Source organism: Aedes aegypti, chromosome 1, assembly GCF_002204515.2.
Source record: "Aedes aegypti strain LVP_AGWG chromosome 1, AaegL5.0 Primary Assembly, whole genome shotgun sequence".
Lineage (NCBI taxonomy): Eukaryota > Metazoa > Arthropoda > Insecta > Diptera > Culicidae > Aedes > Aedes aegypti.
The window spans coordinates 302100579-302122072 of record NC_035107.1 but is presented as its reverse complement, the minus strand read 5'-3'; the positions used below and the strand labels follow the sequence as shown (position 1 = coordinate 302122072).

Genomic DNA, 21494 nt, shown 5'->3' with positions numbered 1-21494 from the left:
GGAAGAATACTCTTTTATGCATGAGTGTGAGTGTGTTTTTCGATATTGTTTTTCCAATGCAATGTGTCAATGTGTTGGTTTGTCTTTTGTCAGTAAGCATATCAGATTCGATTTGACTAAGACTAGAACGGTCTTTTTTATTTTATTTGTTTTTTTTCCGATTTACACCGCTTCCTTTCTTTACACTGATTAGGTTGCGACTCTAATGTTTTTTTTTGTATGTATTAGCGTTGAATTATCTTCTCACCCCCATCTGCTTTTCAATCTCTTGCAATATTGATACTTATACGAATAAGGTACATAAAGATTTCGATAAACTAGATTGTATCACCTGACTTTTGTTTGCTGACTGGATTCCTACTGCTTTTGTTCCTATAATTCACAACAATCGAGAACTTTTACTTTCTTCGTACTTCGCTTTAGAGATATTTTAAGGTTATGAAGAGACAACTTGGAGTTCGGACTTTAGAATGCATTAAAACTGAAACGTTACAATTGATATACATAAGATTAACTTTTTTAATGAAAAAGAACTAGAAAACTCAAAATGTTAAGTAATTACCAGTTCCTTAAAAGAATACATACATATCGCGCAAATAATTTACATAAGCCAGATATTCCCAAGTAACATTAGTAGTTGAACAACGGTACGCATATCATCCGCGAAGTAAACAATTTGACTGGAGCTTTATAAATGTGTTCTCCGGCTGTTACATCCGACTTGTCCGTAACACATTCTAGCTCAATATTGAACAATGGACACGAAGATATATCACTTTGTCCTAAGCGAGATTGGAACTACAGTGACATCCGAGATCATCGCACAACTTTGCACATCGCCTTGAAATCAATAAATTAGAAGATTCACGAGCTTTTTGAAGTATCTGCCGTGCAGCAAAGTTGTGCGACCATCAAAAAGTTCGTCTTGAGCGCACCACTTGATCTTATTTACTACTAAAAGCTGTGCTAACTCGTTCCTCTGATGGATTATCCTTTTGATTTTTGTCTGATCTCTAAGCGCCATTCAGGTGTTCATTGAAGTATTACTTCCACCTTTCAGACCCTCAACGTTAAGGATGCTCCCATTCTTATCTGTCCCGCATCATAAAGCCTTCACGGGATACGTTAGACTTCTGAGAAAACTGGCCTTCATCTGCTATTCTACAGATCCTTTGTCTCCTTGCATTCAACTTCTTTCTGCTGTTTCCGTTCCCGAATACAGCATTCAACGTTCTGCCGAGACCCCTGTGTCGAACCGATCGATCTCTTGATTCCTTCCGTCCCACTTACACGATGTTGCTATCGACTGCGCCTCTTCTTCGATTCCATCTTGATGAGTTTCGCTCAGATACCATCTTTTCCAGCTGGTTTAGTACCAATGAGCTGGATTGCAAGTATGGTAAGTAACCCTTTTACGCTTAGAGGAGATGATGTTATGAATGCCATTCAGCCAGCTATTAATGCCGTAGTTATGTCTTCCTCTATTTTGAACTTCTCTATCTACATCATTGGAATCATTCAGATGTTCGTCAAAGCACTGCATCAAGCTTTCGATCACCACTGTTCCTGCTTTTGCTGATAAACGATATCTACACTGGTTCTCGAACCTATCGTTCCATTCGACTCCATTTTTGGCTGCGTAATTGGCACGATATCTACACTGGTTCTCGAACTTATCGTTCCATTCGACTCCATTTTTGGCTGCGTAATTGGCAAGCATATTCTTTTCCAGCAAAGTAAACTCAAGGTGTTTTTTATGTATACAGATCAGAATGTCAACCAAACGTATTCAGAAAAAAATAAATTGTTTCATTTTCCAAGCGTGCGTTGACAATAGCTGATGCAGAAATCATGGAATCATCCAGAAAATTCTCACGGAATTCGTATATTCGTTGCACCACCAATTTAGTTTCTGCAAATATTCTCCCTAGATTTTTCTAAGTCTGCCTTCAGTAATTTTTTTGGAGAATTCTGAAGTGATTAATCCATGAATTATTTTAGGAATATGTAAGGGTTCGATATACAAACGTTTTACCGACAATGTGCGCATATCATCCGCGAAGCAAACAATTTGACTGGATTTGTAGAAAAGAGTTCCCCGGCTGTTACATTCAACTGTTTCCAATACCTTCTAGCACATTATTGAACAATGGACATGAAAGTCTATCACCTTGTCCTTGGCGAGTAACATCCGAGATCTTCGTACAACTTTGCACGTCACCTTGAAATCAATGAATTGGAAGATTCACGAGCTTTTGCAAGTGTTTCCCATGCAGTACAGTTGAGCGACTCATTTACTATTGCAAGCTTTGAAATCTCGATCATCTAACGGATCACCATATTGATTTATATCTGAGCTCTAAGCGCCATTCAGGTGTTCATCGAAGTGCTACTTCCACCTATGGAAATATTACCCAATTTGAAAGATTTTCACCTGGATTCTGGGTGTTTTTCGAGACAGAGTGCATATTATTTTCCTCTGAGTTTCACAAACACTTCTACACTAGGGCACTTATACAATTGAGCGTCATGATCACTATTGAATGGCAACTTCCCACGCTTTGAGGAAGTCATTGAGTCAGCTGTAATGACGTAGTTATGTCTTTTGTACTTTGCACATCCCTGCCAGGTAAGAATTCTAGACTCCAACGGGGACTAGGGTTTCAAAGCCCATCGTTCACACCGAAATGGAGCAGCAGCATTTGCTAGGAAGGCCTAACGGGAAATTCCAAATTGATGGAGGTCAAAAAGAAGGTCAATGAACTTCACGAGTACATGAAGGACAGGACTAACGCAAAATACCATAAACGCAGCCGAAAACGAACAGAGAGCGCTAAAAACTGAGAGCCGATGCAGCCAAAAAATGCACTACAAAATGATAAGGCACAAGAAAATAGAAGAAAGAGACTCGCCAGAAGAAGAAGCGAGCTCAAAAAAACAGAGAAACGAGCAGGGTAACTATCTGATGAACGGAGCAAAAAACGATGAAGAATTGCAAACCATCAGAAGCCAGAAGAACAAAAAGAAACAGGAAGAAACCCGGCGAAGGAAGTGAAACGGAAAATGAGGGCACGAAGAGAGTGACTAGCCGCCCGCGACGTGATTGGTCGAAGGGGGACGCCATACTTATTGAAGCAAACAACCAAACAACGTACGCAACATTTCTTCGTAAGGTCAGAGATGATACAAAGCTGAAAGATCTAGGAGAAAACGTGGTCAGATCAAGGCGTACTCAGAGAGGAGAAATGCTCTTTAAGCCAACAATCAGTCGGCGTCCCGTATACTGATGAAACGAGGAACTCTGCACTCTTCGCGCTGCTTGTCTTAAAGTCAGGAGACGATATCAGAGAGTGAGACACGAGGGAGTCCGAAGAAGAGCGGAGAAATGTATTCCAGCAAGCTCTGGCTTTCAAACGTGAGAAGACCGAAGCTCGTCCGATCTCCAACGATGAGCTTATAGCAGCGGTGAAAGCGCTGAAGCTGAACAAGACCCCGTTTCCGGACGGAATACCCAACGTGGCACTTAAAGCAGCGGTCCTTGCGTGTCTAGACATGATTTGGAAGGTTATGTACAAATGCCTGGACGAAGGTCAAATATAGAAAATTCAGACAATATTACTGTTGCCGAAGCCAACAACCCGGGGATCCAGGGTCATATAGGCATATATTTTTACTGGATACACTCGGTAAACTCTTGAAACGGGTTATCCTCAACAGGGTGATGAAATGCACAGAGAGTGAGAAGGGACTATCAGAAAGGCAGTTTGGATTCCGGAAAGGAAGGCCGATGGTGGACACATTCCGGATGGTGCCACAGAGGGCTGAGAAAGCATTGAAACAAACGCGTAAAGGGGATCGTTACTGTGCCGCGATCACGATAGATGTGAAGAACGCGTTTAACAGCGCCAGCTGGAAGGCCATTTACACATCGCTGCACAGATTGCGGGTTCCCAACAACTTGTGCTAGATTTTGAAGAATTGCTTCCAAAACCGAGTACTGAGGTATGAAACCGACACCGGCCCGAAGTAGTTAAGAATAACGGCTGGAGTCCCACAAGATTCCATACTGGGTCCAACGCTGTGGAATGCGAATCGACTACCCGAGGTTCAACATAATACGAAACACGGTGTCGACTGCTTTAGGTGAGTACTTTAGCGTAGAAGGAATGGTACATGGAATGATAAACGATCCCAATATTTGGAATATGATGATCAACATGCTGGTGCAAATAATGTCTGGCTAACAGCGCAACTGGCGAGCAAAGCAGTGAAACGCGATGCAGCGCTTGACGTCAGGTCGTCGAGGCGCCGACGAACCGGAAGCCAACCTCCCAGGAATCGTCGGACCGACCTCGGCGCTCGACAAATCAGTCTTTGGAGGAAATGAGACCATTGGGCGCGATCGGAGTAGCCTAAATCCTCCGTCGGAGACTAGACCGAGTAGAACGAGCGTAACGTAGTATCGGTAATAAATCGTGGAGGCTCCTGCAAATCGGAAGTCACCCTCCAACAGGAATTGCAGAATCGACCCTGACACTTGGCCGATCATCATCGAGTCGGAGTAGGATAGATCCTCCGCCAGGGACTACCTGAGTAGATCGCGTAATAGCACCAGCAAATGATCGTCGGGGCGCCTGTAAACCGGAAGCTTCTTTCCACCGGAATCGCAGAACCGACCTCGGCATCTGCTCGGACAGTTCGGAAGATCTTTGAAATCTCCGTTGGAGTAGGATAGATTCACCGTCGGGGGCTATTCTGAGTAGTACGAGCTTATCACCGGCTTCAGTCGTCGGAGCGCCAGTGAACCGGAAGCCATCCTCCAATCGGAACCGCTGGGCCGACTTCAGCACTCTACCAGCCAACAACGAAGTATGATCAACGCGTAAAGTTACCGATTTCGGGAGATATTCCTCCGTTGGGGAACTCTTCATCGGAGTAGGCTAGATTTGCAGAGTAGTATCGATCACGAAAAACCGCCGGCTTTTGGTCGTCGGGGCGCTTGCGAACCGGAAGTCACCATAGAGCCTAAACCCCGTAAGCTTCCCAGATAGCCGGGATAAGTGAAAGTTTCTAGATTTGCTGGAAGTGCGAAAATTCTATTTGAAAAAAAAACATCCCTACCTTGGAACCATTTAGGTGTTCTTCGAATCACTGCTTCCACTTTTCGATCACCACTGTTTCCGCTTCTGTTGATAACCGATCTCTCCTCCTCGAACCAATCGTTCCATCGACTGTTATTTATTTATTTAGTTGGTATTACATCAATTAATTTTGATAAAACCTCGTTAACGATGTTACGCCAATTTACTCGGTCCATGGCTGTGTCTCTCCAACTTCGATTTTGGCCCACGTTCTCCAGATCCTGTTGCACCTGATCAAGCCACCTCGCTCGCTGTGCTCCTCGCCTTCTTGTGCCAACCGGATTCGACGCGAACACCATCTTTGCAGGATTGTTGTCCGGTAGTCTTGCAACATGCCCTGCCCAGCGCACCCTTCCGGCTTTCGCAACCTTCTGGATACTGGGTTCGCCGAAGAGCCTAGCGAGCTCGTGGTCCTCTTCCAGCATGGTCCATGCTTCATGTTCATAAAGAACCACCGGTCTTATAAGCGTTTTGTACATGGTACATTTGGTGCGAAGGTGAATCTTTCTCGACCGCAGCTTCTTCTGGAGCCCATAGTAGGCGCGACTTCCACTGATGATGTGTCTCCGTATTTCACGACTAACGTTGTTATCAGCCGTTAACAAGGATCCGAGGTAGACGAACTCATCAACCACCGCAAAAGTATCCCCGTCTATCGTAACACTGCTTCCCAGGCGGGCTCTGTCGCGCTCGGTTCCGCCTATCAGCATGTACTTTGTTTTTGACACATTCACCATCAGGCCGACTTTTGTCGCTTCACGTTTCAGGCGGGTGTACAGGTCTGCCACCGTTCCAAATGTTCTGCCGACAATATCCATATCATCCGCGAAGCAAACAAATTGGCTGGATCTTGTGAAAATCGTACCTCGGTTATTGAACCCGGCTCTCCGTATGACACCTTCTAGCGCGATGTTGAACAGCAGGCACGAAAGTCCATCACCCTGTCGAAGTCCCCGGCGGGATTCGAACGAACTGGAATGTTCACCCGAAATCTTCACGCTATTCTGCACACCGTCCATCGTTGCTCTTATTAGTCTTGTGAGCTTCCCGGGAAAGCTGTACTCGTCCATGATTTTCCATAGCTCTTCGCGGTCGATGCTATCATAAGCCGCTTTGAAATCGATGAACAAGTGATGCGTTGGGACTTGGTATTCACGGAATTCCTGGAGGATTTGCCGTACAGTGAAGATTTGGTCCGTTGTCGAGCGGCCGTTGATGAAACCAGCTTGATAACTTCTCACAAACTCATTTGTTATTGGTGATAGACGACGGAAGATAATCTGGGATAGCACTTTGTAGGCGGCATTCAGGATAATGATCGCACGATAGTTTTCACATTCCAGTTTGTCGCCCTTCTTGTAGATGGGGCATATGACCCCTTGCTTCCACTCCTCCGGCAGCTGTTCTTCTTCTTCTTTCTGGCGTTACGTCCCAACTGGGACAGAGCCTGCTTCTCAGATTAGTATTCTTATGAGCAATTCCACAGTTATTAACTGAGAGCTTTCTTTGCCGATTGACCATTTTTTGCATGCGTATATCGTGCGGCAGGTACGATGATACACTATGCCCTGGGAATCGAGAAAATTTCCCTTACGAAAAGATCCTCGACCAGTGGGATTCGAACCCACGACCCTCAGCATGGTCATGCTGAATAGCTGCGCGTTTACCGCTACGGCTATCTGGGCCCCTTCCTGCAGCTGTTCCGTTTCCCAGATTCTGACATGGCTGACGGTGCAGACAGGCTGCCAGCCTCTCCGGGCCCATTTTGATGAGTTCAGCTCCAATACCATCCTTACCAGCGGCCTTGTTATTCTTGAGCTGGTTGATGGCATCCTTAACTTCCCTCAATGTGGGGGCAGGTTGGTTTCCTTCATCCGCCGTGCTGACGTAGCCACTTCCTCCGCTGTCGTGACCCTCGGCGCCTGTGTTCTCCGTGCCATTCAGGTGTTCATCGTAGTGCTGCATCCACCTTTCAATCACCTCACGTCCATCGACTGTTGTTTGGCTTTATTGATGGCTGATTTCATAGTACTCCAGTAGTCCTCAAGAGGGGCTTCGGCAAGCGTATATTCTTTTAAAGCATAGTTTTTGGCTGCATAATTGATGGCTGATTTCATAGTACTCCAGCAGTGCTCAAGAGGGTCTTTGGCAAGCGTATCGTTTTCTAGTAAAGTAAATTCGAGGCGTTGTAAGCATACATATAACAATTTCCACAAAACGTAGTCCGAAAAATCATTTTTTTTCATTCTTCAAGCGTCCCTTGCCAATAGCTGATCATTTTTTGGAACTTTTGAAGAGAAAGTTAACTGAGACTTTAAATTCAAAGATCTACCGACAAAAAAAAAAAAACAATTTAATCTAGAGAAACAATGGGAAATGATTTCGGATGGAACGAAAAAAAAACGAAACTAAATCGACTTCCCTATTCAGTTAGCCTGTAAACGAATGGGCGAGTTTATTGTTGTTGCTTTGCTTTTAGTTGTATACAACTTAAAACGAACCTAGTATTCCTGTATCCTAATTATAAAAAAATAATAAAAAAATGATAAATGGATGTATGTGAGTACAACTTAGGATCTAATCAGAAAATAATAGCGCAAATCAACGGATTTAGTTGTTGTTATTATCAAGTATTATCAGTAAAATAGCGATAAACAAATTCACAGAATTCATTGAACGGGATTTTGTTTGTTTTGTATGTAAAGAAGCGTATTTAGTGTCAAATAAAAGTCCGTTTTCACTACATCACCTAACCCCGGATATCCGAAGGCTCCGCTTCGGCGGGGACCTCCAAATAATAGTATTAAAGCCTAAAGCGTTACATCCGCGGAGAACTGAAACATTCAATTCTCCTCGATTAAATGTGTTATTATTTTGGAGCTTTTTGTATGAGAAAAAAAACCCATTCTTTCACCTAGAATAGCGGTTGTGAATAAATAAGGATTATTGTTTCCATTTGTTACTCTTGTGTTTCTACATGTACATCACATTCTATCCTAATCGGTTTCGCTCAGAATCGTACACATGAAATGAAGCATAAAAAATTCGACTCTCTGTTAGCATTAGTAGGAATACACAAGTTCCATCCATGACTCCTTTTTCCACCCCGTACTTGTCTATGTCACACTTCTCTTAGGATTTGAGAAAATAGTTTATACCCTTAAAATTAATTTCGCTCAACCGAAAATATCACTTTCAAAAGTTTCCTTACATAAACACATGAATAGTTACATAATTGAGGGTGTTGCTCCCCTTCGAACGCAAGCAAATAAATCCCCAACGGTCAACACATTCAGATCCTCTAACACACGCTTACCGGTATCGTCGCCGGGCCTACCCATCGACCGCCGTATGTTCCTCCGGCGCTGGATTTCCTCACGTGTGCACCAGCCCGCGGATATCGTTCGTGTTGGGCGACTGGAGCATCTGGTCCGAGCAAATGTCCGACCCGTCCAGCATCTCGTCGTCCACGTTGTCCAGGAAGTCGCCCAAAAAGTTGGCCGACTCCACCGTCATGTCCTCCAGCGATTTGACGTGCTCGCCGACCACTTCCAGCGCTCGCTCCAGGTCCTGGTCCTCCTCCTGGGTCGACTCGAACGTGGGCCCGTTCTGCTCTTGCTCTGAAGAGAAAAGGAGGAATTTAAAAAAAAGCTCAGTAAGAGGTTTGTCACAATTTTTTTTTGTAAAATGACGAACTATTATTCTGATTTCTGTCTGAGTTCTAAGCGCCATTCAGGTGTTTGTCGACGTACTGCTTCCACCTTTCAAACCATCAACGTTAGGGAACATCCTTAACGTGAGGGTCTAAAAGGTGGAAGTAGTATTCTTATCAATGTACATCTCGGGTTGCGTTATGAAGCATTTACGGAATACGTTGAGCTATCGTTTAAATCTTAAGGAGAATACCGTGCGAAAGTTTAAAATACATGATGGATAGACACACTTAACTCTTTCTTCAATTACTTCTGTATTTGTTTCTGTCTTTCAGATTTCAATTCTTGAGCTATTTACTTTCACCACAAAAGTTGATTTCAGTCAACCGCTTCGACGTAACCATTTTCCTATACTGCCTTCGTTATCAACTCTAGTTTTCTTCTCACCGTTCAGATGTTCGTCGAATGCTGCTTCCCCCTTTCAAACCTACACTTATGTTTGGTTTCAAGTAAAAATGAATCAAATTAAAGTCAAGATGAATCAAAAAATACAATTTAAATTTACGACAGCACAAATATTGACTTGGATTATAATAAACGACTGGCACAATTATTCAGAGTTACGAAATCCAGCAATGAGACTGATGGACGCGAAAAATGTCGTCAGGAGCTGTATGCGAGAAACAGCTGAACAAAGAACGGCACAGGGCAGCGAGAGCTGAAGAAAAGCAAAGCTAAGCACATGATAGCATAAACCAGAACGATATCCGGAGGCTTTTTTTATGATCGAGAGCGAGATTAACTGACCGATAACGGTTGAAAGGTGGAGGAAGCACTTCCAGCAGTTGTTGAACGGTGGAAACGACTCGACTTGAAGAAATCTATCGTATTCACACATTATTTATTAAAATTAGGTATAAAGCCATAGTTCCCATACTTCTTTTGTAGAAATTTTAAATATAAGAGCTGTTAGATACATCACAGGAACGATTTATAGGTATCAAGATGAAAACCCACGTATTACCGGTGCCTTAGTCTTTGTTGAGTAGCATTGTTGGTACCTGTTCTGCTTCCTTGTCTATCGTCTCTGAGCTTTTCCTACTTCCGCTAGGTGTTCGAGAGACCGCTTTGTTAGGCCAACATAAACCTGCTGCAGTAAAAACAACCGATTTTGTAAACGCAAGCCTTGTTCAGTTTGTTAACCGGATCCTTGGTAGAGCCTATTGCCTTGTTAAGACTACGGAGTTGTATCATGATACAAGCACCGTGATATAACTGTAGTACTGTGTTCGCACTGGATATTATGGCGATACTGTTTGACAGCTGATATAATGGTGTTACTTCTTCCTCTTCATATCCAATATATCTGTTTTGCCGAAATTGTAAAGCTGAAGATGGAGGAGTTCTTCTTGAAGTTCCTCTGGAAGTTGCCGAAGGAGTTCCTTCGGAAGTTCCAGAAGATCGTCCAGAGTTCCTCCATAAGATCTAACGGAAATTCATGTAAAAGTTCATTCGAAAGTTCCCAAAGGAGTTCCTCAAGAAATTACTGCAGACGTTCCTGTAGTAGTTCCTCTGGAAGTTCCTGTAAGGGCTCTTCCGGAAGTTCCCGTAGTAGTTCCTCTAGAAGTTCCTATAGGAGTTCCTTTTGTAGTTCTCGTAGGAGTTCTGCCGGGAATTCATGTAGGAGTTTCTTCGAAAGTTTCTGTTGTAGTTACTCTAAAGGTATTCTCTAAACGTAGTAGGTATTCCTCTAGATGTTCTCGTATGAGTTTCTCCGGGAATACCTGAGGGAGATTCCTTGATATTTCTTTCGGAAGTTCCTGCAGAAGTTCCTTCGGAAATTCTTGTAGGATTTCTTCACGAAGTTACTGTAGAAGTTCTCCCGGAAGTTCCTAAAAAAAAATCATTTCAAAGTTCCTCAATAGGAGATCTCCCAAAAGATCCTCTTGATTTTTTTCGGAAGATACACTAAAAGTTCTTCCGCAGATTTCTTCTGGAAGTTGCGATAGTTTATCCCGGATGTTTCTCTTGATGCTCTTCTGGAATGTTTACTTAAAGTTCTCTCGGAAATTCGTCCTATATGTCTTATCCTCCTTTCTTGTGGAAGTTGCTTCCAAAGTTGCTGTAGGAATTCCTTCACAAGTTCCTCCGGAAACTTTTTTAGGAATTAATTCGGATGCTCCTTTGGGAATTTCGCTAGATTTTCCCTAAGATTTTCTATGGGAGCTCCAACAGAAAACTCTTGAAGTTCTTGTAGAAGTTCCTTCGGAAATCCCGTTGAGTTTCGCAACGAATTCATTTGGACTTTCTGCCTAAAGAAGCCAACGAAATTTCCTCTAGAGCGTTTCCTACTCAATACATGATGAAAATGTCATTCGCTCAGATTATCTTAATAGATTCTCTCGGAATTTCAACCTCAAAAATTTCGAGGAGATTATTTCAGGATAATTTCAATCTCTCGAAATTCCCCTGGTAATTCTCAGATTTAAATTTTCCCGCCCGCAAGGATTCTCTCTAAATCCCTTTTTGAAGTTACTCAAAGATTCTCTCAGAAATTCTCTCAAATTGTCGTCATGAATTTTCCAAGAATCCCATCAAAAGCTCCTCACGGATTGTCTTAGAGCCCCTCAGCGATTTTCTCTGAAAATCTCTCAAATTGCCGTCATGGATTTTCTTAGCTTCCTATTGGGAATTCTCTTAGAACCCCATCGAAGATTTTCCAAGAATGCCACCGATGATTTTTGCAGGTTCTCATCGAGGATTTTCTCACAATCCCATCGGGGATTCCCTCAAAATCCCATCGGGGAATCTCTCAGAATCCCATCGAGGATTCTCTCAAAATCTCATCGGCGATCCACTCTGAATCCCATTGGATATTCTCTCAGAATCTCATCGGGGATTATCTAAGAATCTCATCAGGAATTTTCTCGGAATCCCATCGAGATTCTCTCAGAATTCCATCAGAAATCTCCGGAAGTTTCTTTAAGATTTCTTCTGAAAGTTGCCTACGTTAAAAGTTCTTCATGAAGTTTTGCTAGCAATTCGGAAGTTTGCCTAGGAGTTTCTCCAAATCTGGAGTTCCTTCGGAAGTTTCTTTAGAATTTCTTCTGGAACTTTCGCTAGGAGTTTCTCCGGAAGATCCCCCAAGAGTTCCTAGGCAAGTTATCTACAGAGTTCCTCTAGAAATTCTTCTGAACTCAACGCGAATACCTCCACAAGTTCATTTGGGATAATAAATCTTCGAGCTGTTTAGTGGAATACCTATGAATAAATGAATAACCGAATTTAGTACTATACCATTGAACTCCCTAAAGAAGTTTATGAAGGAGAGAAAAAACCTTCAAAATTCCTGGATGAATTTTGGGAATAATTTGCTGAAAACCTTTTGGGGTAATTCTTTACAGCAATGCCTAAAGTAATAATTAGCTGAGGAACTTCTGACGTTATTCCCTGAAATACCCTAAAATGATTCACAGAATAATTCTAAAAGGAAACGCTGAAGCAATTCCCAGGAAAGCTCCTGGAGATTTTTTTTAGCAAAAAATTCCAATAGATTCACTACAGAAATTACTGAGAGCATTCCTCACTCAGCCATCGCCAACGCCAGCTCCAGAAGAACTTCCTGTGGTAATCACAAGAGCTCTCGATTCATCTTTCAACTTGATCAAGAGTTCCAGCTCCGGGCGTACCAAACAAACGAGTCTACCCCGTTTGGCATAATGCCGTTTGGCATACAGTCGTTTGGCATAATAGCTGTTTGGCATAATGGCATTTGGCATAACGGTTGTTTGACATAATTGCTATTTGGCAGAATAGCCGTTTGGCATAATTTTTAAATACATTGAATATGATCAAATTCCTTCCATTAAGCAAAGGGGTGTGGGTAAACTGCTCGTGATCGTGCATTCCGTTGTCAGTTGTTGATAGGACATATTTCTAATCTTCATTTTTTAAAGGAAACCAATATCGAATAAAGCTCTTTTAGAATTGCATCATGGGATATTATAACGTATTTTTAACAAAAAAATGTGTCCGACGCCTAATTACGCCATGTTATTTGAAAAAAAGGAACATGATATGTTATGACGCACCTTATGGTCCCAGATATTACTGCACCACTGCAGTATCTTCCTTTTCAAATTATGCCAAACGACTATTATGCCAAGCAACTGTTATGCCAAACGACTATTATGCCAAACGACTTTATGCCAAACGACTGTATGCCAAACGGCATTATGCCAAATGGCATTATGCCAAACGGGGTAGAGCCAAACAAACATACGGAATGGTATCAATTTCCAGCAACATGATATCGGCCCAATATCACGATGTCCATGACCTTGAGTCCGGGTATTGGATTCATTCTCAATTGTCGATTGGGACCTTCGTTTATCTTTTCTTCATTTGTTCGTCGTAATCCGTATTGGTGATATATTATTGGCTTTTCAGTCTTGACAAAATTAAAAACTGTTATTTTATTTTGTCCAACGTTGCGGTCCGTTTGGGACCTTCCTCAGGGATTCAATTGTTACAGTTCTTTCACCAGTGTGGTTCGGTAGAACCTGTAACTGTCTGGTGGATCGATTTTTCCCGCACGACCGCAGCCAGTTTAGGATGCTTTATCGGTGGGAAAATCGAACTTAAAGCTGCGCACCGGAATTTAGTACCTGATCCAATATCGATCACCATTGCTTTATGGTGCGCTTTGTGTACGCTGTTGATTATATCCAAAAACCAAGGTAGATCCTTCCGCTTGATTACGCTGAAAATGTCGTCGACGTATCTCCATCATTTATCCGTACGAAAACAGGGAGAGAAAATTTCCCAAGGATTCTTTCTTTTGCTCGTATAGGGGGATTTTTTTTATTACCGTACGGGTTTGGGTCTAAGGGTCTCAGATTTTCATGAAACTTTTTCCACAGGCAGGGCTCATGGATATATGAATAAAATAAAAAATTGAGAAAAATTCAGGGTCGGAAAACTCAGGTGGAAATTTTTTGTTTTCCCTTGACACTACTTTGAAAAATCATAGCTAAAGAACGAAGCATCGTAGAAACAAAGTTTTTATATGAAAATTTAAGCAAATTTTCTCAAAAATCCAAAAAAAAATATGAACTGGAAAAAGTTTTCCACAAAATTTTCCACCGTTGGGAAAATTCGTAAAGAAAAGCCGGAAAAACTATGCCCGAACTCGTGGAAAATTTTCAAAAAAAATATTTTCGAGAGGGTAATTTTATAAGCTTCAATCACTGAAATTTTTGGAATGCACTTTTTTTCGTTTTTGAGTTATGGCCAATTTTGTGAAAAATGTCCAGATGTGCCATATAAGACTTTTCTTTGAAAAATCATAACTCAAGAACAAAAAATTGTAGAAACAAAGTTTTTATATGAAAATTTAAGCAAATTTTCTCAGAAATCAAAAAAAAAAAATATGAACTGGAAAAAGTTTTCCACAAAATTTTCCACCGTTGGGGAAATTCATAAAGAAAATCTGGAAAATCTATGCCCGAACTCGCGGAAATTTTTTAATAAAATATTTTTAAGAAAGATACTTTATAAACTTCAATTCTGGTAACTTTTAGGATGTACTTTTCTTTAGTTCCTGATCTATGGTCAATTTTGTAAAAAATGCAAAGATTTGCCATACATGCCTTTTCGTTTAAAAATCATGACTCAAGACTCATCATGACTTGTCGAACCGGATTCAAATTATCTCAAAAATATGAAATTTTTGAAATGGAATCAGTTTCCCAGGACATTTTTCACTGTTTATGAAAACAAATAATGAAAACCCGATCAGCTATTCCAGCTTTCAAACAAAGTATACTTGAAAAGAGCGATCAATAAGATCCAATCCTACAATATTTTTCAATACGCTCATTTTTCGTTCCTAAAACATGATCAAATATTGCTAGGATGAGCTGTTTGAACCATGTATTTACAAATTTATAAGTTCATAAACAAAATTTTTTAAGAACGAAACTACATAGAAACAAAGTTTTCTTCAATCAGAATGTAGGCAATGTTTTCCTGTTAGGTAACTACAAAATTGACAGTTAAATAAATGGGTAGACAATATGACAAATAGGTATTTACCAATTCAAGTTTAAAGCGTTGAAATGGCTTGAGAATCATAAGTTTACCAAAAACTAACAAAGAGCAGTGAGAAAGTGCAAGTGTTGTCTATCAGCTGTTTATTCCTCGTTATTAATTTTTGGAAAGTGAAAAAAGTTTTCCCGAAGCTGTTGAAATGGACAAAGTTCAATATTACGAATACAATTCTTTATGCTGTAACCCCTCCGGACTGGCCGGCCACAAATCAGTAAGGACAAATCTACGATCCATCATCCAAGGCCTCATCAGTAAGCTTCATTCGAATGGAGTTCGGCGGATTACGGAAAAGATGAAAATTTGCGTGAAGTGCTCCATTACCGGTGACCAGAAGGCTCTCGTAACGGATCTTCCAGAAGCAATGGCGTTTGAGGAACAAGTTTCACCACTATCTTCGTTGGCGTCGCCAAAGGAAACTCCTTCCTCGGGTAAGTCAGTTGGTTCTATAAATAATGTACAAAAAATACAAGAGCTTGCTAAATTCTTGGAAATTTCTTTTCAAGTAAAATCTTTACGTTTGGATGCTTCTAGTAGTAACTATCGCAATGCTTCTATGGACGAAATGTTCAATCAAATTTTGAGTAAAATAAAGACTTGGTTTCCGCCTAATATTGTCGATGTTACAGAGGATTTTAATTCTGTTTTATTAAATTTGAACTCAGCTGTTACAAAAGCCGAACCGAAAAGCCGAAAAGAATCTTATTTGTTCCATAGAAAAGAAAGAATCCCTTGGAATGGAAAAGAAACAGTTTTTTCAGCTTTGCTTAACGGTGTAATGTCTCATGAAAAATATAATCCAATCCGACTTATACTTCATTAAAACCAACCCCATATCGTTTCTTTCAGATCTTTTAGAAAATTTGCAATTGCTTTGATAAAAAAAACCTTGTTTTTCTGATGCTTCGATTGAAATATGGGTTTTCAAAGAAAAGGCTAATATGGTCATTTTTACAAAATTGACCATAAAACACAAAAAAAGTACATCCTAAAAGTAACTAGAATTGAAGTTTATAAAGTTTCCTTCTGAAAAATATTTTAATAAAAATTTTCCGCGAGTTCGGGCATAGATTTTCCAGCTTTTCTTTATGAATTTCCCTAACGGTGGAAAATTTTGTGGAAAACTTTTTCCAGTTCATATTTTTTTTTGATTTCTGAGAAAATTTGCTTAAATTTTTATATAAAAACTTTGTTTCTACAATGTTTCGTTCTTGAGTTATGATTTTTCAAAGAAAAGTCTTATATGGCACATCTGGACATTTTTCACAAAATTGGCCATAACTCAAAAACGAAAAAAAAGTGCATTCCAAAAATTTCAGTGATTGAAGCTTATAAAATTACCCTCTCGAAAATATTTTTTTGAAAATTTTCCACGAGTTCGGGCATAGTTTTTCCGGCTTTTCTTTACGAATTTTCGCAACGGTGGAAAATTTTGTAGAAAACTTTTTCCAGTTCATTTTTTTTTTGATTTTTGAGAAAATATGCTTAAATTTTCATATAAAAACTTTGTTTCTACGATGCTTCGTTCTTGAGCTATGATTTTTCAAAGTAAGTAGTGTCAAGGGAAAACAACAAATTACCACCTGAGTTTTCCGGAAAAATAGGCGACCCTGAATTCTTCTCAATTTTTTTTTATTCATATATCCATGAGCCCTGCCTGTGGAAAAAGTTTCATGAAAATCTGAGACCCTTCGGCCCAATTTGTACGATAAAAAAAAATCCCCATAGGTCACCTCAAAATCAAGAGTAGTTCCCGTCCATGCACAACCGTGTCAACCTCATGTATGTCCTGACCTTTCCTTTCCATGCTGCATCCGTCCTTTGGAGCAATAAGATCCTCGAGAAGATTTAGGGTTTCCTTTACTGGAACGCTATGAAAAGGAGCCACTACGTCGAAAGACACCATCATCTCGTCATCCTCGTTGTGTCCTGACTCTAATAGTTTCTGCGAGAACTCCTGGGTATTTTTAAAGGACCAAGTGGGAAAAGGATTCGACATACTCTGTAGTTCCTTGACTAACAATTTCGCTAGTTTATGAGTGGGGCATTCGTCTGCCGAAATGATTTCGTGCATCTCTTTTCCTGATTCGTACATTTTCGAAAGTCCTTTGATTCGTGGCAGAAGAGGGTTTGCCTCTTTCAAACGAGTCTTGCCAATGATCGCCTTGCAGTCCTGTAGAGTTTTGTCAGTAAGCTTGATGAGTCCGGGTAGTGGATTCACTCTCAAATGTCGTTCGTCGTAATCCGTCTTATCCATGAAGACGTCCGCATTGCCTTTATCCGCCTTTATGTAGAACACTAGTTTATCCTTAAGTTCTTTTATGATCCTCGTCTCATCTTGCTCTGCCCTGCTGCGTTATCCTATTGTAATGACCTTTGCTACAATGTTCCTTGTTGTGTTCTGGTCCTTCACTGATACGGTTTGTAAAATTCCTCGAGCTCACCAGTTGGTAATCCATCCTCGATTGAACAGTCACAACTTCGCCTTCAACATCCATAAACATGAACTGCTCTACCGTTCTTTATGAAAATATAGCACTTGAATATTCTACTAAAACTTGTTCAAATACTCACCACTAAACAGCAACTCGTTAAATGCATCGGCTGGCAGCTGACTCAGGACGTTGTTCAGATTCCCAATCTCGAACGGTATTTCCTCTAAAAAGTAAAATAAATATTCATCAAAATCCACCTGAATCCCTACCCTTTTCCTCCTCCCACTTCACTCACCTATCACGTCCTGGGCGGCCATCAGTTCCGACTCGGACAACCCTCCGACGCCGGTATCCTCGGAGCTGGCGTAAGCCGAACTGTTCTCGCAGATGTTCAGCAGATCCTGGGTGGTGGCCCCGCTCAACATTTGCTGCACGTGCTGCTGGTCGAAACCGACAGACTGCTGCTGCTGCTGCTGTTGATGGGCGCCAAAGTTGTTCAGCATCAGGTCATGGTTCCGTCCTATGATGTGCTGCTGCTGCTGTTGTTGTTGTTGCTGCTGCTGCTGCTGCAGGATCGACTGCGAGGACAGATGCGGATAGACAGTCGGAGGAGCACCCCCGAGGGATTGATGCTGAAGCTGCTGGGCCTGTCGGAGGTGCTGGCTCAACGGAATGTGGACGTTTCGGCTGATTGTGGATTGCGGTGGGACGATTTGTACTACTCCTCCGGGTGCAATGGGAGGCTGTTGTTGCAGGTGCCTCTGCTGCTGCTGGTGATGCTGTAGAAGATTGCTTCCCGCTGTTTGCCGGATAGCGTTGGACTTTGGAACGATCTGCACGGTTCCGGAAGCTCCAGATACGGTCCCGTACGCTGGTGGAGGTAATGTCGGTTTCGAATACTGTTGTTTGTATTGTTGTTGGTGAAGAGCCACCTGCTGCTGGAGCGGTGTCAGCTTCTTCTTTTTGCTCTTCTTCTTGGTCTTATCGGCCGTCGGAACTGAACCAGCTGTTCGAGCGGATGTGGCCAGGGGTTGCTGCTTGACCACCGGTGGTTTCTTTTTAGCAACAGCGTTGACTCCGGCTCCCGGTTTCTTCAGCAGTTTGACCTCGGCGGACATTTTGTCATGATTATCGTGCTTCCAGGCGTGCTCCCGACAGAGGATCAGCTCGTGGCTGATGTCAAACACCGGCACCCGGCACTGGCTGTTGTCGGAGAACTTGGCCGTACACTGCTGGAACAATCGCTGCTCGGTGTTGTCCGTTATGTGCTGATAGCAGTGGGTCGTTGCCAGGAGAGCCACCTGATTACATCCCTGTCGCTGGCACTTTGGCTGTGCTTCACCACTGGAATAAGGAAAAAGGGGAAACTTCAGCACGTTTAAGGTTCATTAAGATCTGAGCGCAGTGGACAACGGAACGGTAACGAAAATCCAACAGGATCTTTAGATTTCGGAAGCAGATCCCTGTGAATTATTGAATCCTAGTTGATGTCAAAAACTTCAGAAGAGCTGGGGCTTTCATCGCAAACTTATGATTGTTCGACAAAAACATGGATTTCTGGAGGAATCTAATTATTCCTTGAGATATTTGAAGGAGAAATGGAGGTTTTAGGCAGTAACCTCCTTTCTGGAGAAAGCGAATGATTCTGGACTAAGCTGGCGAATCCTTGAAGAAGCTGGGAATTCTTGTAGGAAGCTGAAATGTCAATGTATTTACTGATTTCTCCAGGAACTTCATTAGTAATTTGCCTGCGAGTGCCTACTGTACTGTAAGGATTTCTTTATAGAATTTCTTTATATATTGCTAGGATAATCTCTCGAGTAGTCGCTTCAGGAAATTATCCTGCGAAAGCTCGAAATATTTATAGGAAGCTAGATTTTCATGGGTTTCCATGATTCCTCCAGGAACGTCTTCAGGGATTTTTTTTAAAGAAATGCGAAGAATTTCTATAAGAACTAAACGAAAGATCAACCATGATTTGTCAAAAAATTTCTTCTTGTCAAAAGCTGCGATTTCAAAAGAATGCCAGAAATTTCTAAGGTGCCCTCACCAAGATTAATTTATCCTACCAAGATTGCATCGAGACATTGTATCAGAAATCCCTCCAAGAATAGTTCCAGGACATGCACATAGAATTCTTCCACTTATTGATCCGGTTCTTTCTTGAGGGATTGCTTAAGAAATCTTTCAAGAATTCCAGGGTGGCCACCAAATTTCGATTTTGAAATTCCCGCTTTTTTCCCGGTATATTTTACATAATGTTCCCGGTTTTTAATCAATTCTTTCCTACGATTTTAATTGACTTTTTCTATATCAAAAATCGTTTCTATGAAAATCACTGCAACATTTTTTTTAAACCGGTTTAAACTGTTTTAGTTGTTTGTTCATAGCATTTGATTGTTCATCGATAGTTTCATTATTAGAACAATAAGTGGACTATTAGATTGTTCTAATCTATATAGAATCTTATTCTGTAAACTATGACATAGTATAGTATTCATCTGAATCGATTTGTCTATCTATCATGGAAAAGAAATGGTTAATTGTGCCAATAAAACAGATCCTCCTCTTGACACGAAAGTGGTTTAATTTGAATGCTATTTGAACCATATTTACCAACAATATGCCCTTTAAGCCAAACTTCAAATTTTCAAGTTTAAGTTATAAGATCTAGAGAACATGACAAACCTTTGCGTCGAAAATTTGATAGATTGGTTGCATTCTGGTAATGATAAAACGATCAAAATTTCAGCTCAGAGCAGAGTTTGGTTCTCTAGACACTTGAAATTTCGAGGGTCGGCTTTGGTTTATAATCAACTTAAGTGCATCTTAATGCTGAATTTCAAATAATTTGGCCGACAAAAGCCCCACGTGCCTAAGAAAATCATCAAGATGCCCAAGTAGTTCATTAGTAATGAATCATTACCGTAATTTAAATTATTTCAATTCCTAATCCTTTGATTTTTCTTCATAAAAATAAAGAGTTCTCTAAAGCAAATAGGCTTGAGGTAAGGATGAAACAAGGCCACACATGTAGAAGCACTTACTTAGGGCTCATACACAATTTTAATAACACAAAAAACTGTAGTGTATACCTATTGGGTCGAACCCGTTCTCATGGCGTTATAGCAAATCAAATGTTAACTGTGGTAAAACACGTTCTGTATGGGATTATAGCAAAAGGTGTCGTTATAAGTAATAAAGATGAGATCAGTCTCTTTTGGTTTAAACCTTCAAGCAGATAACAAGTATTTTTATTACATATCAGTTGCGACGAGGGAAATTTTTTTTTAGTGGATTTATTTCTTGGAAAACTGTGAATTGTTAGCAATCTCAGTATAGAGTGGTAAGATAAAAATCATAGCGGCAATAGTAGGAGCAATTGTCCGTGTGTGAGCAATAGAACTGAAGCTTGTGTCCCATGAAAAATTAATCACTGTTAATTTTTGGGTGCAGCGATTAATTGTTTCAAGAGGTGTTGGAATCAGTTCATTTCATCGTAGTTGTTGAATTGTGTAAAGAAAAAGAACTTTCAAAAGAAAATTTTGTGAAATTGACGGTGCACGTGTTCGGTACAGTACAATAGATCCAAATCTACGAAACACCATTGTGAGGCCGAAACAATAAGCTTCTACATATAGGCCAGCAATAGCTTTGTGCTCTTTTGTTAATTTATGCAGTGTGATTCTGGAGAGAAAATTGTATCGGATAGTGATCGATTTCATGTGTCCGTGAGCAAATTTCATAAGAAAGCTAAGCAACAGTGAGCACCAGTGACTAGAAAGAGAAAAGAGTGTATATTGGATTCAACTTGATTGGAGACGGTCAGCACCGGCTATTGGATTACCACGTGAAATCAGCATCAGCGGTGTGAAAACCAGACAGAAGGTTCCTACCAGACCAGCATCGTAAGAAAAGGTCACGTAAGTCGTTATTTTTTATTACTCATATTATATTCTTTTAGTGTCTATTGTTTGTGAATACTTACGCCATTATGTCTTCCTTGATTGGCACGGTCGACCATTTTGTTAGAGGGTCCAGTTTCGCACAATATATGGAACGTATGGACATACTCTATCAATTGAATAATGTGGCAGACAATATGAAGAAAAGTCTTTTTATAACAATGAGTGGCCCAGTGGTTTTTGAGGAAGTAA

The 21494-nt window shown here is 41.0% G+C and overlaps 1 protein-coding gene across 3 annotated transcripts in view; it reads right to left on the bottom strand.

Moving 5' to 3' along the window:
- Positions 1–7554: 7554 nt before the first annotated feature.
- LOC5577579 overlaps positions 7555–21494 on the bottom strand; it is a 65134-nt gene continuing 51194 nt past the window's right edge. For all 3 annotated transcript variants that reach the window (XM_021838340.1, XM_021838339.1, XM_021838341.1), the window contains exons 5-7: positions 17633–18681; positions 17477–17560; positions 7555–8761 (exon numbers count right to left, since the gene is read on the bottom strand). In XM_021838340.1, the coding sequence (XP_021694032.1) occupies positions 8517–8761; positions 17477–17560; positions 17633–18681 (1378 nt within the window). In that variant the 3' untranslated portion in view covers positions 7555–8516. The remainder of the gene's footprint in view (positions 8762–17476; positions 17561–17632; positions 18682–21494) is intronic.